The sequence below is a fragment of the Etheostoma spectabile genome, chromosome 21 (genome assembly GCF_008692095.1).
Source record: "Etheostoma spectabile isolate EspeVRDwgs_2016 chromosome 21, UIUC_Espe_1.0, whole genome shotgun sequence".
Taxonomy (NCBI): Eukaryota; Metazoa; Chordata; class Actinopteri; order Perciformes; family Percidae; genus Etheostoma; species Etheostoma spectabile.
This window is the reverse complement of record NC_045753.1, coordinates 19639989-19657563: the sequence shown is the minus strand read 5'-3', so window position 1 is coordinate 19657563 and position 17575 is coordinate 19639989. Positions and strand designations below refer to the sequence as shown.

Sequence of the window (17575 nt, the reverse complement as noted above, 5' to 3'; positions counted from 1 at the left end):
GGCTTTATTAAGTATGTTGATATTCATGCAGTTTTTGTATTTCTGGCATTTTATTCCTTGATTAAGCATGATTCTTCAGAACTCATGATATTTGACTGCTAGGATTATGTGGCGTGAGGGAGGCCATGGAAGAATATTAAGGTCAAGGTTTGCTTACTTTTAAGTTCAAATCACACTACAGAAGTGGCGGTAGGCTTCGCAACATTCGGGCTCAGCGCCAGACTCTGGGCGATGTCATCGCGGTTAATTTTGCGCAGCGCTGTGCACAGTGTGTCGATGCTGGCACAGTCCTTGCTTGCCCAGTCAGACAGGAGCGCGCGAACAGGATGCTCTTCCTGTTGGAAGGTGGCGATCCGCTCCTCCTCGTAACCCAGGAGGCCCGCCAGATTGCACCAGTCACTGTCCTCCATGTGGTTGCAGTCGTCTCCTTCACTGCCCCTGAACAGCAGCTTCTCCACTTTCTCTCTGGTGTGGAGCGGAAGGAGCAAACAAGGATCTTCATCCATGGTGACAACTGCAGAGAGGGAAAACAAGTTGACAGTTTATTATCTGAATTTATATTATTTAGGTATGTTCAGCATGGTGTGTGATGTTAAAAAAAGTACTAAATCTAAATATGGTCACATCTTCTCACAAAATCTCAGATCTTTCAACATAACATTTTTTATGAAAGACTGGTTCACAAAAAAGGAACATTCTGAGAAATCTATGACTGAGTAATGTAATAACACATTAAGGATTCTACCTAAAAAGGAAGGGATGGAGTGTACATTTCCTGCAACAGTGTAAAAAGAAAGAACTGGGTAGCTGCATGGCATTAGCAGCAATAGCCTCTCTGGCCAACAAGTTCCATTAAAACATAATGACAGGAAAATATGCGTCTGACTGTCAACAGCAATGATTGTTTAGCACCGAAAATGCTTTCGCACATTCCACCTATTATACCTAGAGATAGCGCTGCTAAATTCTCCTGCTTGCACCACTTTGTTTTCTTCCATAATCTGGGCAAGCAGGTGGTTTTAAAAGTCTTGAATTCTCTCAAACTGGTTTGTCAGGGCAGGACTGGAAAATGCCAGGAGCACATTTTGTCAAAAAAGACAATGTACTGTAGCTCTGTCAGGGTTCTAATCCGTGTCTGCTGATTTGCCACAGTACATTTGAAAGGTCGTATTTCAGATGAAGCTATAAGACGTTTCATTCCTGAGGGAAAATTATTTACTTTCAACTGGCACGGTGGCTTAGGGGGCAGTCTTTGTGTGTACATTTACATAAGTAACCCATCAGATTTATTTGTGGAGGAGAAGATCTCATTACCAGAGGTATCCAGCACCAGATAAACACTGACTTTTGTTCTGAAACGTGCTTACGCCCAATTTAAGTGTGATAGTTTGATAAATCAGGGCTATTGCTTTTGTTGTTATTAATGGAAGGGCCTCTGTTTAGGTACAGGCATCAGTGTGCTACCTGTCTGGGCCTGAGTCTGGCCCTGCTGCTCCTGCAGACTTTGGCTGTCCACAGAAATGCCACTGTCACTGTGCAGCTTCTCTCCCTCAGGTGACGGCGTCTGGTTCTGGTTGGCTGTGCAGTTGTTAGCTCCTTGCTTGTTCTGCTTACAGCTGTTCCACCTGAGTGACAATAAGTCAGAGAAAAGGAAAAAAGCAGGAAATCAACAATACTAAAGAAACTAACTCTTTCATTAGGAAATAAAAATAAATAAAATAGTTCCTTTTATGAAACTGCTTACAACCAGGTCTGTGGATTATCTTGAGTAATTTGGGTAATAATTTCTGGAAAGAAACACTTTGACCACCACAAGCCGAGCGCCATCTAGTATTATTATATTCAAGAGAAGGCAGCCATCTCATTCTCTACAGCCAATATCTGGCTGTAACGCTCGGCAACTTACACCTAAACAATTTAGATTGTAAATAGCACTAAAGGTAAGAGGAATTATTTGTATTTTTGTGTTTGGGGTGAACTGCATAGATTTCAAATATATATGAAGAGAGTAAATAGACCATATTGTGACCTCATATATCAAACCATATATTATTGTGCGCTCTCATTCAGGAAAGCAGCAGATGGTTTCATTAAATATGAAACTTTTTTGTGTTAGTTTTTTTTTAACTCAAACCTTTCATGACACTTTTTGAATTTCTGCTTTTTTGTGTTTTTTTAACATTAGGATACATCTTAAAATAAAACCCATCAAGTAAAACATTCTGAGATCTGTCTTGCCTGTTTGTCTGGGAAAAAAAGTGCAAATTTGAACTACGATATTGTAATCTAGCAGTGGTCTGTATTTTACAGTGTGCTTTAACTTTTGTTTCTTAAATCATCTATTTTTTGTCCTCACCTCTTGAAGATAATGAAGGCCACAAGACCGACTACAACAGCTGCCAGGATGGAGCAGTAGATGGGGATGAGTTTGTCGTTCAGATGGTAGATCGGCTCTTTGGAATCACCATTAGTGGTGGTGGTGGTGGTGTCTGTAGGACCCTCTGGTGGGAGGCTGTCCGGTGGGAAATCCTCATAGGTGGGTGTGGAGTTACTCGAAAAGGGCGTGGGAGACGCTGCATCTTCGTAAACTGTAGGAGCTGTGAGAATTAACCAAAACAGTAAAGTTGAGGGCTGTAAAACCAAAACATAAACTGAAAGAGACTTGGTCGCTATTCAAATGAAAGAAGATAGCTTAAAGATAAATTCCTCCAGGCCATAGTTTGCCCCACTATCAGTAGCAGCAGATGGAGAAACATGTTGTAGTAGACTCTTTGATACCCTGCAGATTTGGGATAGTTCCAGCTTGAAGATATTGTTGGAAAATTGTATCCCAGATTTAAATGTGGATACAAATATGGCAGTAAGAAAAATCATAAATCTTTAAGCTCCTATCCTTTGTTTTGATAAGATATGGACCACCGTAACCAGTGTAACCATAAATGCCTCACATGCTGCAAACACACACAACAAGCACAACCACCCACACATTACATCTCACATCATTTGGTCATTTCCCCCTCTCCCCAGGTTGCCATTAACATGGGTAAGAGCAAGTATGTCCATCCAGTCCTGCCCACTTTACTCCAACCATTTGCGCTAAGCAGTGATGTTGGCTCCTCACCGCGGATGTGGAAATCCTAATCCTCGTCTGTCACTTCTTTACATTTACTCACATCCTCAACAGGAAATAAACCTGGAGGCTTCCAAGGCCTCTAAAAACCTAATGAGAGCTTATTTAGATAAAGGCACGGAGAAGCTGTAGGGCTTTTAGCTGAAGGAATTCTAAGGGTGGGATGTGATAAGTAGTTTACGGCAACACCAGTATACTGAACATCCTATTAATACATTATGCTGGATGTCCATCATTCATAATCCTTAACCTGTTAAGCCATTGATTTATTTCACTAAAAATAAGTCATATGATGATGTTGGTGTCGTTTTACTCTAAGGCCTAACAGGAAAGACGTTGTCCAAATGCACTGAAGGTGGTTGAGTTACATTGTAGGTTATGTAGGCGCCAGGGAAGAAGAAGAATGTGGAATAAAAAACATGATATCAAGGGTTCTGCCACATCATATTTGTGAATAAAGTGCCTAAAGCGTGATTTATGCTTCTGCGTAAAAGTCACCCCATGGATACGTACATAGATACGTGGAGACACAATATACGCCGGACCCTATGCCGTAGCCTGACATGCATCTTACGAAAAATGTATCTACACGTCATCCCAACGCACAATGGGGCTTGATAGCGTCCCATTTCCCCTTCTCATTTGCTGGTTTTGCTTCTCCATAAACAACATGAAATCAAGGAGAGGGTTAACTTTTCCTGCTACAAATTTCCCACTGTGGCCAGAAAGCACGGGGGAGACACTGTTTCTCTCGCTATGACTCTAAAGTCACTCACTACTCGTTCTGAAGCTAATTGCTGTCACTTACTCATTTCTCCCTCTCTCTACTACACACTCCACACACACACAAATGCCAGCTCGACGTACACACCAACACGCAAGTAAACATCAGGCCACTTACATAGGCTATGGTGAAAGCTCTGCATGGACCCTCCACAGAACCATAAATCATGCTTAAGAAAATTAAAAAACGCAACACTTTTGTTTTTGACCCTATTTTTAATGGGCTGAACTCAAAGATCTAAGACTTTCTGTGTACAAAAAAGGCTTATTTCTCTAAATTATTGTTCACAAATCTGTCTAAATCTATGTTAGTGAGCACTTCGTGATGTTGATTAGACAGAATGATAATTGCACAGGTGTGCCTTAGGCACACTTCAATTAGTGCGTACTTCAATTATTCTTTTATCCATTTTACCATTGGCCATATTTTTGCTTGCTCCTATCTTATCCTACACAACATCATTGTTGAATAACCTTTCTGGTTATATCTTTTATTCATTTTTGTTCATTAACCATTTATGTCATCCATCTATATACCCTTGACTCCTTACTTTGCTCTCCCTGTCTCTATGATTAACAGTTAAAACAGGGCTCTAAGTGCCTTTACTGAACCACTCAGTCAACCTCTTACATCGGATGGCCTCTATTTCCACTATGCAGAGAGCCCAGTGGTTACTGGACTGCTACTTTCAGTCAGACAGTTAGCATTGTTTAGACAATTTAATGATCAGCTCAGCCACAACTCCCTAATACTGTACCCTTAAGTCACAAGCTACTTGTACAAAATCATCTCCATCAGCGCATCAGAAATGAACTGATTGTTAAAAAATCTAAAATAAATGTCTGTATTAAAAATATTAAGAAATTAGTGCACAAAAACATATGAGTTTTAAGAAAAAAGGAGATACAGTATGCAGCTCATCACATAGAACTACTACTGTTTGCATTGTCAGGAGAGAATATGCATGAAGAGTATACAGACATCATAATTAGATCCACACTTTGATCTCACAGTGCTTTCATATGTGGTGTTTCCATTTGATAGGAGTGCAAACGTGGATGCTCTGTGTAACTCTCAAAATGTGTCCGTAGCTTGTCATTAGGATCATAAAACCTGGAAGATGTGGAGCTGTCACAATGACAGGTTCAGTCAACTGTAACTCCTTCAACAAACCGTTTATTGTAGTTATTGTTAACCATTATTTGGTTGTTAATGAAATTACTGGAATTTTCCTCCCGGCTTTGTCCGTTAATGATTAATGTGCGACTGGAAATCCAGGCACACGTGTACTTGCCAGCATTACCTGAGTAATTATATAGAAAGAACTTGGTGTTCTCATCCAAGTGTATCTGTACACAGGGGGAGTGTGTGTAATTGGTGTTCAAAGTGAGTGTTTGTGTTTATGTATGTTTGGGGTGCTCTTAAGCAGCCACGCCTGTGTTAAACCCATCATTCCAACCTCAGGCAAACAGGTGTTGCTGCTGTTTTGACACCATATACTTTAAAACTTGCTTTGGAGTTAAACGGAAAGGAAAAGGAAGGGCTTCCGACACCAGAAAGTTTTTTATTTTCATTATATGTCATGTCACCTCAGCACAGCCGCAGACATGCCCAGCCAAACCTGAAACACCTTCACCAATGATGAACATTTTTTAAATATTCATGTCGTAACAACAAGAATACGTGAAGGGATGAATTAAGAATATTTTTGAAGAATGTTGTTGCCCTCTTTTTCCCCTCTACTTTCAATATTTGTGTTTTTCTTCGATCCACCGTCTCTTCCCTCTTTCTCCTTTTCCCATCTTACATGACCCATCTCATTTATCTGCCCACATGCTCCTGTTTGAACGCACCCGTGTGTGTGTGTGTGTGTGTGTGTGTGTTGTGTTGTGGTTAAGGGGGGGGGGTTCTGTGTGTGGGGGGGGGGGCATTGTGGTGTGTGTGTTTGTGTTTGTGTGTTCTGCGGCAGAATGTGATCAGCACTCGTGATGTCAACCAGAGAAACCCGAGGTGCAGATGAGTAACTCCATCACTTTTATCGACCAGGGCAATCTCTCCACATCTGTTCTCTCTGCTCATTTAGCTTTCTTCTTCTTTTTCTTTTCTGCGAGCTCAACATCCTTGACTGCTCAATACAACTATTATGATGATTGGTAACTTTTCATAATCCTGATAGGTCATTAAATGGATTTTGGTCCTCTACAGCCCTTTTTCAGAATTGAAGTAGTTATAAGTCCATCAGTCAATCTGCAATCTCAAAGTTGTTATAGGCTATTAAAGCTCAGTAGGTAACTTTTGTAAAAATGTATTTTTTACATATTTGTTAAACTGTCACTATGTCCTGACAGTAGAATAGAGACAGTAATCTGTGAAAAAATCAAGCTCCTGTGTCTCCTCTCTGTGCTCCGCGCCACTTGCAAAAAACACACCGCTCCCTTCAGAAACAGCCAATCAGAGTCAAGAGACTGTCTTAGCGTGTCAATCACTCGTGTACGCGCTGCTCATCACCCTCCCCCGCACAGCGCGTAACACTCAAGATTGCTAGTGCACTGCAGCTTGCTAATCGCGGAGAAACAACTTTTCAGGAAAACTGCCAATTTCTCGGTGACACCTGCTCAGAAAACAAAGACGGAAAACAGAAGAGACCGATGATGAAAGCGAAATAAAAAGACAGAATAAACCACCCGAAATAAAACGAGGGTCACATCGAAGCGGCTTTTCAGTGGAGGGAGCTACGCCTACTGAAGGATTCAACACGATTCTGAGCTAGCGTTAGCCACATTTCTGCTCGACATGTAAGTATCCCTGCTTGATTTGTTTAATTTTTAAAGACACGTAACACAACTAAGATATTGATGGTTACAGTACACTGGTGATAGCGCAAATCTCATTTAACTCTGTAGCTTGTTGCTAAATCTTACAGTTAGCTTGTAGCACGGCAGGACTGTTGTGCAGGTGAAGATTATTACTTACCTGCTAACTCCTTCACCTCAGTATAAGTATATTGTTTCGATCCTACATTTAGCCAAAAGGTGTTTTTGTTGTCACATAACTGTAGCTATGGTTAAACTACTTTTTTGGCGCTGTCCCTGTCAACGTTTGGCAAGGCAGACTTCTACTTTTGATTATTTTTTACATACACGTTTTCTTCCCCCTGAGGATGAATTTGTAAATCAAATGTCTGACACACATTCTTTGTGCTCCTTCACAGTCAGACATGGCCCAGACTCAGAGGCACGTGAAGGAATCTCTTTCAGTCCAATCAAAATGTTCAGGATTTCCTTGTGCAGTAGTACTTTGCAAAAAAAGCTGATTTATTTTACCCATATGCAAAATAAAACCTAAGATAATTTCTAATATGTTTATTCCTTGGCTTATTGAGCTTCCTCACTGATTCATCTTCCTACTGAAAGTTTACTGTTTTAAATTGATCCAAGGTAATTCAGTAATGTATTGTGTAACGTGCTACTTTTGTTCACACAAAGTGTGACGATTACATAAAAAATAATTTTAAAACCCTTTATTGAAAAAATTTACAACACTTTAATAACAAATTTTAAATAAGCAATTTTTTTTTACATAAGCTATACCCTCCTCAGATAATCCCCCTCTAGGTCCATGAGGATGGTAAGCACGTGTGCCCTGCTACTAGCCTGCGCGTTCACGGCAAGCTCCGCTGTGGGGGAGGAGCTGGGGGGGGGGGGGGGCTGTAGAGCAGCAGAGAGCAAGGGGAGGGACCTGTAAGGTGTGCTTGTTCAAATTTTTTGGCTAAGTCCACGTTTTCTCAGAACTCCCTACTGCAGCTTTAATGATTTAGCATTACTAAATGATTTAACCATTAATAAATCCATTAGTTACAACTTATACACTCTTTATAATAGGTGCCATATTAGACGGTAGTATCACACTTTGTTCTTTATTCTGAAATGTGCTACTGCCGCAAACCGCTGTAGCCTACTTTTGCTTCTTGTTTCTTTATTTTAAGATTTATAAGTGCAAATAAACATACAAACCAAAAATATAATATAGGGTAAATATTACAGCCAGATACCTAATTGTTCCCAATTATTCATAATATTATCATGAATAAGCAGAGGATATAGAAAAGGGCATCTCTACAGTATATCATGTATTTGAATTTAACTGTATGCCAGCCCTTTTACACATTTGTGGAATAACACAATCCTAATCTCTGGAATTTTAACAAAGACTTTTGAAACGTATAAATTGTAAAGAACTACAAAACCAGCTTTCACTGTGACAGAAATAATGGCTCAAACAACGCAAAATTCCATAAAATTCCTTCTTTACACCACATTGCAGTAATTCAGCTCTAGTCCGCTATGGCAGATAGAAAGATGATTATCACTGAGAGAAAGTCTTGGCAGAGACACAATCCCCCCATTACATCCTGTGAATCTTCTTGAGGACAAAACCTTGACTCCCCAAACCGAACTTTTGGCAAAGAATGAATGGCACGAGCGAAAGCGCAAGTGTTGTCGTCACCCTTGGACCAGAACAGCCCACTCATTCCAAATCGCTTCCAAAATGTTCCCCTGGAATGTTGAGGGGCAAATTCCTAGGGGATAGCAGGCGACTATAGGAGACTGAGTCATCGCCACAAGGGGTCGATTCTTGTATGACGGCGCGGAAAGAGACACAGTCAACTTTAAAACGTATTCCATCGTTACAATGCTTGTACTGTGTGAAGCAGGGAGCAAAAGGGTTAAAGAGAGAAGGTCAGCTGTGGTCATGGAGCCCAAGTCAATGGAGATATAAGTCAGTAGATGTGTGGAGACCAAGCTATAGCCATACAATGAGTGACTGTGAAGACTTTGAATTGTTTAGTCAGACTGGTCTTGGTCGACTTTTCACAGCTATTGATGTGGTAATGCTTTGGATGAAGGAAATCAGAAATGTCGATGGCATTTTCCTCTGTATCCCATTTCCAATTTGTCTTTCTCTCTTTATCTGTCTGTCAGATGCTTGCTGGAATTGACCATTAACTAAGCCCCTGCCATGCAAAGTGATTGTCCAATCATAGTCCAGAAACTATAATGGAAATATCCACATTTTGAAGTGGTGTGCACACATTAAACTGTGTGTATGTCTGTTCTAACATAAGCTGCTCATTAGCATCTCTAGAAAATCCAGCTTGCAACCTACAGTAATAAGCCGGCAGTAGACAAGGAGCATTTCATAATGTGGAGTTACAGTTACGTAAAACATGATGACAGATTCCAAGCTTGTCCTGTCGGCTACTATATCAAAGTTTAGGGACTCTCTCCTGCTCTTTATTAGATTAAGGGAAGTTTACACTCTAGCAATCAGTTATTTTCATCCTCATCCTAAAAGCCTTTTCTCTTGTAATGTGAAACCTGAAACATAATGTTGCGAACAATATAGCATAAATCTAGCTTCTTTCTACTTGTCCAATATGTTAATCAGCGAAACAGGGTTATGTTGGAACAAAATAACAACATTACATTTTACTATATCATATTTATATTAGACTAAGTAACTCTACACTGGAACTTCTACATACTGTATTTTATTAATGTGGATACTGAATTTTTGCCCAGGACATGCAGTCATTTAGCAGGATATCGTATAATATGTAACCATCAAGTTCATATTCAAGACCCATTTTACAAGATTCCCGTTTTAAAATGACTTGGCTTAAAAACGTTTTAAAAATCTGCCAACGATCGCATTTTCAACCAATTTATAGAGCTAACATTAGCTTAATTAAATCTAAAACCCTTTCCCTCATTTTGTCCCTCCACTTTCTCCCTTCCTGTCTCTCTGTCTTGATTTAGTTGAACATGTCTGGCCCTGAGTGCTGTGTAGCAGATCACGCTTTCTGATTTCTGGAGGGCAACCTTTGATCGTTAAGGTCAACCAAACTCAGGAAGGAAACAGCTCCCTCCTCCTACTAACCTATCAATTCAATAACCAAATGCACTTGGACTAATCACCCTCCCCTCCCCCCTTTTGCTTCCTCTTAACTGCACCCACTTGACCTTCATCCTTCCATATGCTGTCTCTTATTGATTTCAATCTGTGTGCAGAAGCGGGAGTATCGGCGCACGTCTGCATCCATATGAACCTTTGTATGTTTTGTGACTCACATTTGAGTGATCCTTTAAACTTCCTTTCTGTGCATGTATGTGCATGAAAAATATAATTGCATGTGTGCTGCAAACCTCAACCTGTTGCCCCTGCAGCCACAGGACCAGAAACTCAGGCTCTGGGTGATAGGTCATCCCACATTTGCACAGTCAATCCTGGGTAGCCTACAATCTCAAAGAGGAACAGGCTTCGAAGAGTGAAAACCTCTGTCTCCCACTAGCCTTGTGGCTTGTAGCCAAATCCCAAGACTGATAAGAGCAGGCAGCAACTACTCTGTCAAACTCAAGCATTTCTCATTCAAGTTTCTTTATCCATGGTGTAAAAGGGCTTTGTCAAAGTGTGTCAGCATTGGCTGGCCATTCTTATTGATAGGGCATTCGCAAAAAATCTCTCTCTGGGCTTGACAGTCATTACTCTGTATCCAATTCTATTAGCCATGTTAAAACCCCAAATCCCTCCAGCAGGTTTTAAAAAGCATGGTTTGTATAAGGGATCGCCAAAGAAAAACCCTTTACCCTGGGAAGAAGCTTTGTTCGTCAGAGTCTTGTCTCGGTTGTAGATAAAAACAAGAAGGTAGACATCTTTGTTTACTGTGATGCATAGCAACTGCGCCACTGGGTCTGCAAACAACAGCACCAAACCACAGCACAGCCTAGTGGTGGAAGTGGAAGAAGTATTCAGATCCTTTACTTAAGTAACAGTACTAATACCACACTGTTAAAATACTCTGTTACAAGTAAAAGTCCTGCATTGAAAATGTTACTTAAAGGAGAATTGTTCGCTATAAATATGCAAGTACTTTCATTTGAAAAAACCCTGACCTGAATCAGCGCAGGCAACACTGAGTAGCTGCAGCTACGTGTACAAGCTTCCACTTGATCTTGCCGGTGGGTAGCTTGCTTGCCTGGTTAGCTGCTAGAGCTATCTGTTAGCTACTATTGATAAGTGTGCTCAGCCAGGCTTTTGTGAAAATCATAAAGCAGCAGGTCGGTGTGTATTTGTAGCTCATCCATTTTGTGTGTGATTGATGTGGTGTTGGTGAGTAGGAGGCTAGTTCACTTAGCCAGGCAGGCAGCCTTCGTCCCACCTTCCTCGCCTCCCGCAGCTGACAATGATTCCCGAGCGCCCGGAAATTGTATTTTATTTCCTCCTCAAAAATAGGTAAGTCCATGTAGTTACATAGTAACTGATTTGGTCATAACTACTGCAGTGCTCAATTAGCTAATTTTGCATGTTTATGGCGATCAAGATTAACATAAAAATTGGCCGGAATTCTCCTTTAAGTAAAAATATGTAAATATCATTAGGAAAATGTACTTAAAGTATAAAAGGTTCACTAAGCAATGTCACACATGTTTTAGGCTACAACATTTGTTGTCACATTCAGCAAACGTCTCCCCACTATCCGCGAGCTGTCTGTCCCCAGAACACACTGTAAAAAAAACACGGTCTCTGTAGACAGCCCAGGGTCTACAAATGGCAAAAAAACAATCTGTGCTCACCTGCACCACGAAGCATACACAAACAGTGTTCCTGTGTTCCAACCAATAACCAACAAGAAGAATTTGGAGGTGGGGGTGGGGGGTTAGTGCACGGAAGCACAGAAGGGAGGGGACGGAATGAGGAGGGACAAGCTGGTCTTGTTTTGTTTGAAAATACTTTGAACATCAACAAGAAGTAACGTCACTCAACATCACTGACAGCACCTTTTAATAGTAAAAGTATTCAATGCAAAAATATCAGATGTCACTGTCATTTGAATGTAGTGGAGATAAAAGTATGTATCTCTCTCTCTCTGAAATGTAGTGGAATTGAAGTAAAAATTGGCATGAAAAGAAAAGACTCCAGTAAAGCACTGTACAAGTACCTTAACATTTGTACTTAAGTACAGTACTTATGTAAATGTACTGATTTATATTCAACCCCTGGTGTTAAAATTCTAAAAATGTTAATAATTCTTTGTGTGAATGATGTTCAGCCAAAATTCTTTTGTCCTGTATTGTATGTATTACACAAGTACCCTTAGGGAAATGTTGTATTATCTGATTCAACTGTTTTTTTTAATATTTTTTAAAAGCTATAGTATGTAGTTTCTGTTGCCCCCATGAGGAATTATAAGTATTGACAACACTGTTGCATCCACATAACACAAGCTTTCCATAATTGCACACCGCCCCCACCCTTTTTCCATGCAGTTGCTAGTAGCAAAGGAGGATTTAAAAATAAACCCTTCAGAAGAGGTAATTATCTTTACTCGAGTTTCTGCATGTGAAAGTCGCCAGACATCACCATTTTCTTAAAATAGCCATACTGAGAAATACAAAGAGTTTTGTGTCACTGACAGTCTTAATTAATTTTGAATAAACTTATTCGGCAATGGCTTTCATGTAATGTTCGTTCTACATAACGGCGTTCATTAATATAAAAAAGTTACACAAAGCTTTAAAAACACATTAAACTACGTTAAATTTTTCCTTTTTTATGTTTTATGCCATTATAACTGTGTTAAACTGCACACAAAACATGTATTTGTTGTTGGTAATTTGAGATGCAAGACTTGCAGATAGATATCAAATGACCCCATAATGTGACAGGAGCAAAAAATACGCTTGGTTTTCACAGGGTTAATACCCAGTCGTGTTCTGTGCAAAGAAAAAAATACTGCATCTCTTCATCCCTGTCTCCTAGGAATTGCATTTATAAAGTATTAACTTGTTTGTTTTTTTCAATTAGGTTATGGTAACAAACATAATAGTAGCCTGAATTATGTTCATAGGCAAGGTTTTTTTGTTGTTGTTGAAAGAAGTGTTACAGTTACAAAGAGTGTAAAGTTCAGGACTGTGATACAGGACACCAGAGGTGAGTCCTGCATGTGCTTAAGTTTAGTCAACAAAAGTACTTTGCTTAAGGTTAGTGAAAGATTGTGGTATCAGTTAAAAGATAATAAACACGTCCTACCTCATGCACGGCCAACTTTATTGTGTAATGAAACTAAGACCATGCTCATTTCCTAAACTTAACCAAGTGCTACGTGTCTGGGCACACTTAATAATAATTCATTTTGCAACCTGCTGCGTACGTTGATTAAACTTTTCTCATCATGTTAGCAGAAAAATGTGATCTGGACGGCACTGCATTTTCTTAAACATATTTGCAGTTGCAAATTATTTGCATACATAATTTCTGGCAGACAAGGTTGACCCGTACAGTATTGGTTTGTCTTAGCCAATTATAACACAGATGTTACTTTGAGGGGCATTTAACAGAGCACTAATCAACTTCACTTGTCTTAGTGTTGTTGTGACCCCTAAAAGGATTGGGGGATTATGCCATATTGTGCATATCCCCAAAGGAAACTCCTAATGCCTGATCTTCCCACAAAGAACCCTGTTCGCACACAAGCCTCCCATGACCTTTAACCTCTGACCTCGCTCGGCGGCCTGCAAAAGAGTAGAAGTCATATCACACTTCTTTAGATAAGCATCTTGCCTTCAGACCCCTCAACTCCGTGGGTCTACCGCAACAAAGTGTGGTTGGTAGAAGCATGTTTTACCATCAGAGAGATGAAGTGAGGGAGTTTTTTTTTCCTTGTAAGATTCAAAACAAACCACTAATCCCTTTGGAAGTGTGGGTGGAAAGAGCTGAGCTTGTATCCACATAAAGGGGAAGATTCACCACAGGCCTAACCTTAAATATAATCCAACAATAACTGCAGTAAATCCAGCTTTCTTGCCAATGTATACCTACAGTATAGTCAATGTGATGTTCTAGTTCCTCCACTTTCAGTTAAACTATGTCTCCAATGTCTCAAGTTACGACTTGTCTTTTCAAAGGCAGTGGCCTTCTCTGCTCTCTCCCTCCACCTTTCTGACTGCATTTAGCCTTTAGGCCTGTGTCGCCCTCCTCCACAACACTAATGGGTAATGACGTCTGGCAGCACTACGGATTTGTAAGTGCTGATAACGCTTGTGCTTCGGTAAAAAGATTACATTAGAAATAAAGAGCACATGATTGGGTTAGCGTGAGGAATAACATATGATGATGAAGCCCATACACAGTGAGCTGTGTGCCTGGAATCAGAGCAAATTCACATTCATCATGAAGTATACTGCGTTAGTCATGTTTTAGTATTGGAGCTCTGGCTCCTAATATCTTGATCTTGGATGAATCATCTCTACATCCTTCATTACAACCACTCTTCTCTTAAAACCACAAGTTTAATCAAGCTGCATTAAAGTGCCATCCTCAATGGAAGATGTTTGTTACAGCAGTGGGGCACTTGGTAGGAAAACATCAATACACGTTTTTTTTGTTTTTTTTGCTTATCAAATAACCTTTTCTGTTTGTGGTAATTTTCCTGGTTATTCTAAAGCTGGTCAGACATTTTGTGATATATTAATCTTGTATGTCCCATTTACTTACACTATATGTTTTAATAACTACAGTATGTGCAAGGCCAGAACCTATCATTCTGTTCAAATTTACAGTTTTATTGACCGGTTACCAAGCTCATTCCATTATTTCTGTTGCTCATCCCATCTCCAGCTTTCCACCCACATGTCTAGTTGTCTGTATTGAACATGTGTAAAAAGCAGACGCTGTGGTTTAACATATAGTAAGTCCACTGTTTTATTTACTGACCACCAACACCTAGCTAAGCCCCATGACTGCACACAGCAGATCTTCAGAAGACCTGTCTTCACAATGAAGCCTTTAAACTCAGCTGATTCCTGAATGTAGTCGCACCAGTGGCTAATATTAGCAAGCCAGCTAAGATATGTAAATAAAACAACTTTGGTGTAACTGGGAGTTTCATTTCTTTTATTTGATCCACTGACCATCTCTCAACACATTTAGTCTTATGTGCCAAGCTAACGTCTCTCTGTTAAACGCTTAGCCCAAATTGATTTCAATCTTCCATCAGACTCCCTGTAAGACACTCAACAAGGCAATCCCCAAATTGTGGAACTAATGGGATAAGTAACAGTGGAAAAGCTAGTTACACAATGTCAAATATGTAATCCCTTACCCTACTCATTTATGCATTATTGCCCAACATAGTGGTGCTTACACTAAGTGTTAAACGTAAAATAAACCCCAGTCGACCTAGTCCTTGTATTCAAACAAGATGACTGCGTCCTCAAACTTTTGAATAGAAAGCAAGGTTAAAGCTATCTATTAAAGCTGTGAAGATCCGGACTATATGTTTTGCAGCAAAGTCAGTTTTATGACTATTACAGCCCATTCTCAGTAAAGACTGACCAAATGTAAAATGCTAATTTAGTAATTTCTAAACAAGTTCCCTACAGATTATACATTTAAAAAAAGTGTGAGACATCAGATTGAGGAATTGCTGACCTGGTGGAAATTCAAGCCTAATTTTAATTAATTCTGTAGTGTCTGCCCAGCTCAAGCTGCCAACTTTCATTGATATGTACAAGGATGTGACCATTAAGCCTTTCAATAACATAAATCCTCCAGTTTGACTTAGCTCAAAGCATAAAAGTCACCAAAATTGGAATAAATACTTACAAAAGTACATGAAGGACAAATCTACACAAGTTTCACTGTCTGTTTAACTCATTACTAGCTCCTTTAAGTAGCCCCATGGGCTGAACTGAAAGACCTCACAGGCCAAACAAGATCATGGGAGAGACACAAAGGACTTCCTTTAGTTTTGCTCTGTCTTCACCCCTGTGATAACAACATCCTTCAAACCGCTGCCCCAACAGACTGCATGGCTGATCAACAGACTCCTTTTATTGTCATTTCACAAAAGCATTGATTTAATCTGTGTGTTATCAGGTCATTGGAATGAGCAGTGACTGCAGTCATAAAGAATTTCGTGATTTGGAGTGATACCCACAGGGTGCAATGATATAAAAGAAATTCAGAGCTCCGTTCAGAGATATGACCTCCTTCTAAACCCTCAACACAGAAAGAGTGTGGTCTTTGTATCTGTAGATGGGATGAGTCCATGAAGATAATGAGACAAGCTTTGGCGTGGCATTTAGGTCTATGGGCCAACAGTGTCTATAGTCTCGCACTGAGATGATCCGATTATGTGGCTGACAATGTGGATGTCCAGTGCATCATACTGTCCGCACAGTGCTGGACAGAAAATATGGGCTTACGTAGATTCTATTCAGGACATCATGACCCTGGGCGATGTACTCCATCATTCAGCTTTGCTGGCCCTGCACAGAAGTTCATGATACACTTTCCCAGTGTTATGATAGGATCATCCCACAGCCATTTACTAAAAAACTGAAAAATAAATAATACATTATACATCTCTGAACAAGTGAATTGAGTCTCTTGTTAAAAGAAAACAATGCTGTTGTGGAATTTCTCTTTTCCTTCTGAACAATCCCATGAATGCCTTATTCATTTCTCTTTGCATGGAGTTTAGCGTTATTAGTGTTAAACATTTTTTACTTAATGGCCTATTAATAAAGAGCCAGTTTGCCCTAATTGCAAACACAAGAAGATATTTAGGAGCCAGGCTAGCATGTTTCCATGTTTAACTTGCTTGTGTCCATTTGAAGGTCTGTATATAGCCCTTTAATTGTGGTATAAAACCACAAGTGTAAGCATGCCCACAGCGGAGACACACAATGTATTATAACCAGGATCATGTAGATGTCCCTTTTGGAGTATATATCAGAAGTAGCGGAGGGGCAATCAGAAGAGTTGGGACTTTTCCCGGTGGGACGGTAGTGGTCTGATAATAGTTATAGCTACATTGCAAGTTCTTAGCAGCAAACAAATTATGGACGAAGAGGCAGCGAAATGCTCCACAATATCATGTTCCGAGCATCAATGAGTATGGACACTACGGGTGAAATAAGCAAGAAACTTTGCTAAGCACCTAATGTCACAGCTTGCCTTTTCTCAATTTGGCAGGCTGTGGCATAAGTTAGCTTGCCAGTCAGTTCCAATGTGCTACTTGCGTTTGGCTAGTGTGGATTGTGTTGCTGTGCCCCCTAGGGTAGGGTGACCAGACGTCCCCGGTTTCCGGGGACAGTCCCCAGTTTTGGTGACCTGTCCCCGGAAATGTCCCCGGATTTCACTGTGACTGACAGACCCGAAATTGGAATAAAAGAAAGAAAATACTGACAAAACGTAGCCGATGGTCGCTCACCCTACACCCGCAGGCTCCAGACCGCCAGAGACAGCGCTGCTCAGAGATGTTTTAGAAAGCCGTGTTTTACGATGCTAAAGTCACTGATTATTTACATGGAGTCTGGTGGGTTTAGCAAACACAATTTCGCGGACTTTTATGTTTTAAAAAAGGATCTAAATCTTTAACAGAAAGGTCGAGCTCTTTAGAAATCCTTTCCATAATGTTGTCAGACACTTAGAATATTAATCTGAGTCTGTCAGCAGCTAAACGAGCACTTTTATGAACGTAAATACAAGCTGGACAATTATCTTATTAACTCACGCTGCGGGGGGGGACAGCTCTAGGGCTAATGTCCCCGTTTTAAGTTTTACAAAAATAAAAACATGACGTGTTTTGGAGGTAA

The 17575-nt window shown here is 40.2% G+C and overlaps 1 protein-coding gene across 2 annotated transcripts in view; it reads right to left on the bottom strand.

Moving 5' to 3' along the window:
- The window catches only part of ngfrb (nerve growth factor receptor b), a 29023-nt gene that overhangs the window by 1705 nt on the left and 9743 nt on the right, over positions 1–17575 (bottom strand). For both annotated transcript variants that reach the window (XM_032502496.1, XM_032502495.1), the window contains 3 exons: positions 2357–2597; positions 1465–1625; positions 1–514 (listed from right to left, as the gene is read on the bottom strand). The exon at positions 1–514 is cut by the window's left edge and continues 1705 nt beyond it. In XM_032502496.1, coding sequence (XP_032358387.1) covers positions 171–514; positions 1465–1625; positions 2357–2597 — 746 coding nt within the window. In that variant the 3' untranslated portion in view covers positions 1–170. The remainder of the gene's footprint in view (positions 515–1464; positions 1626–2356; positions 2598–17575) is intronic.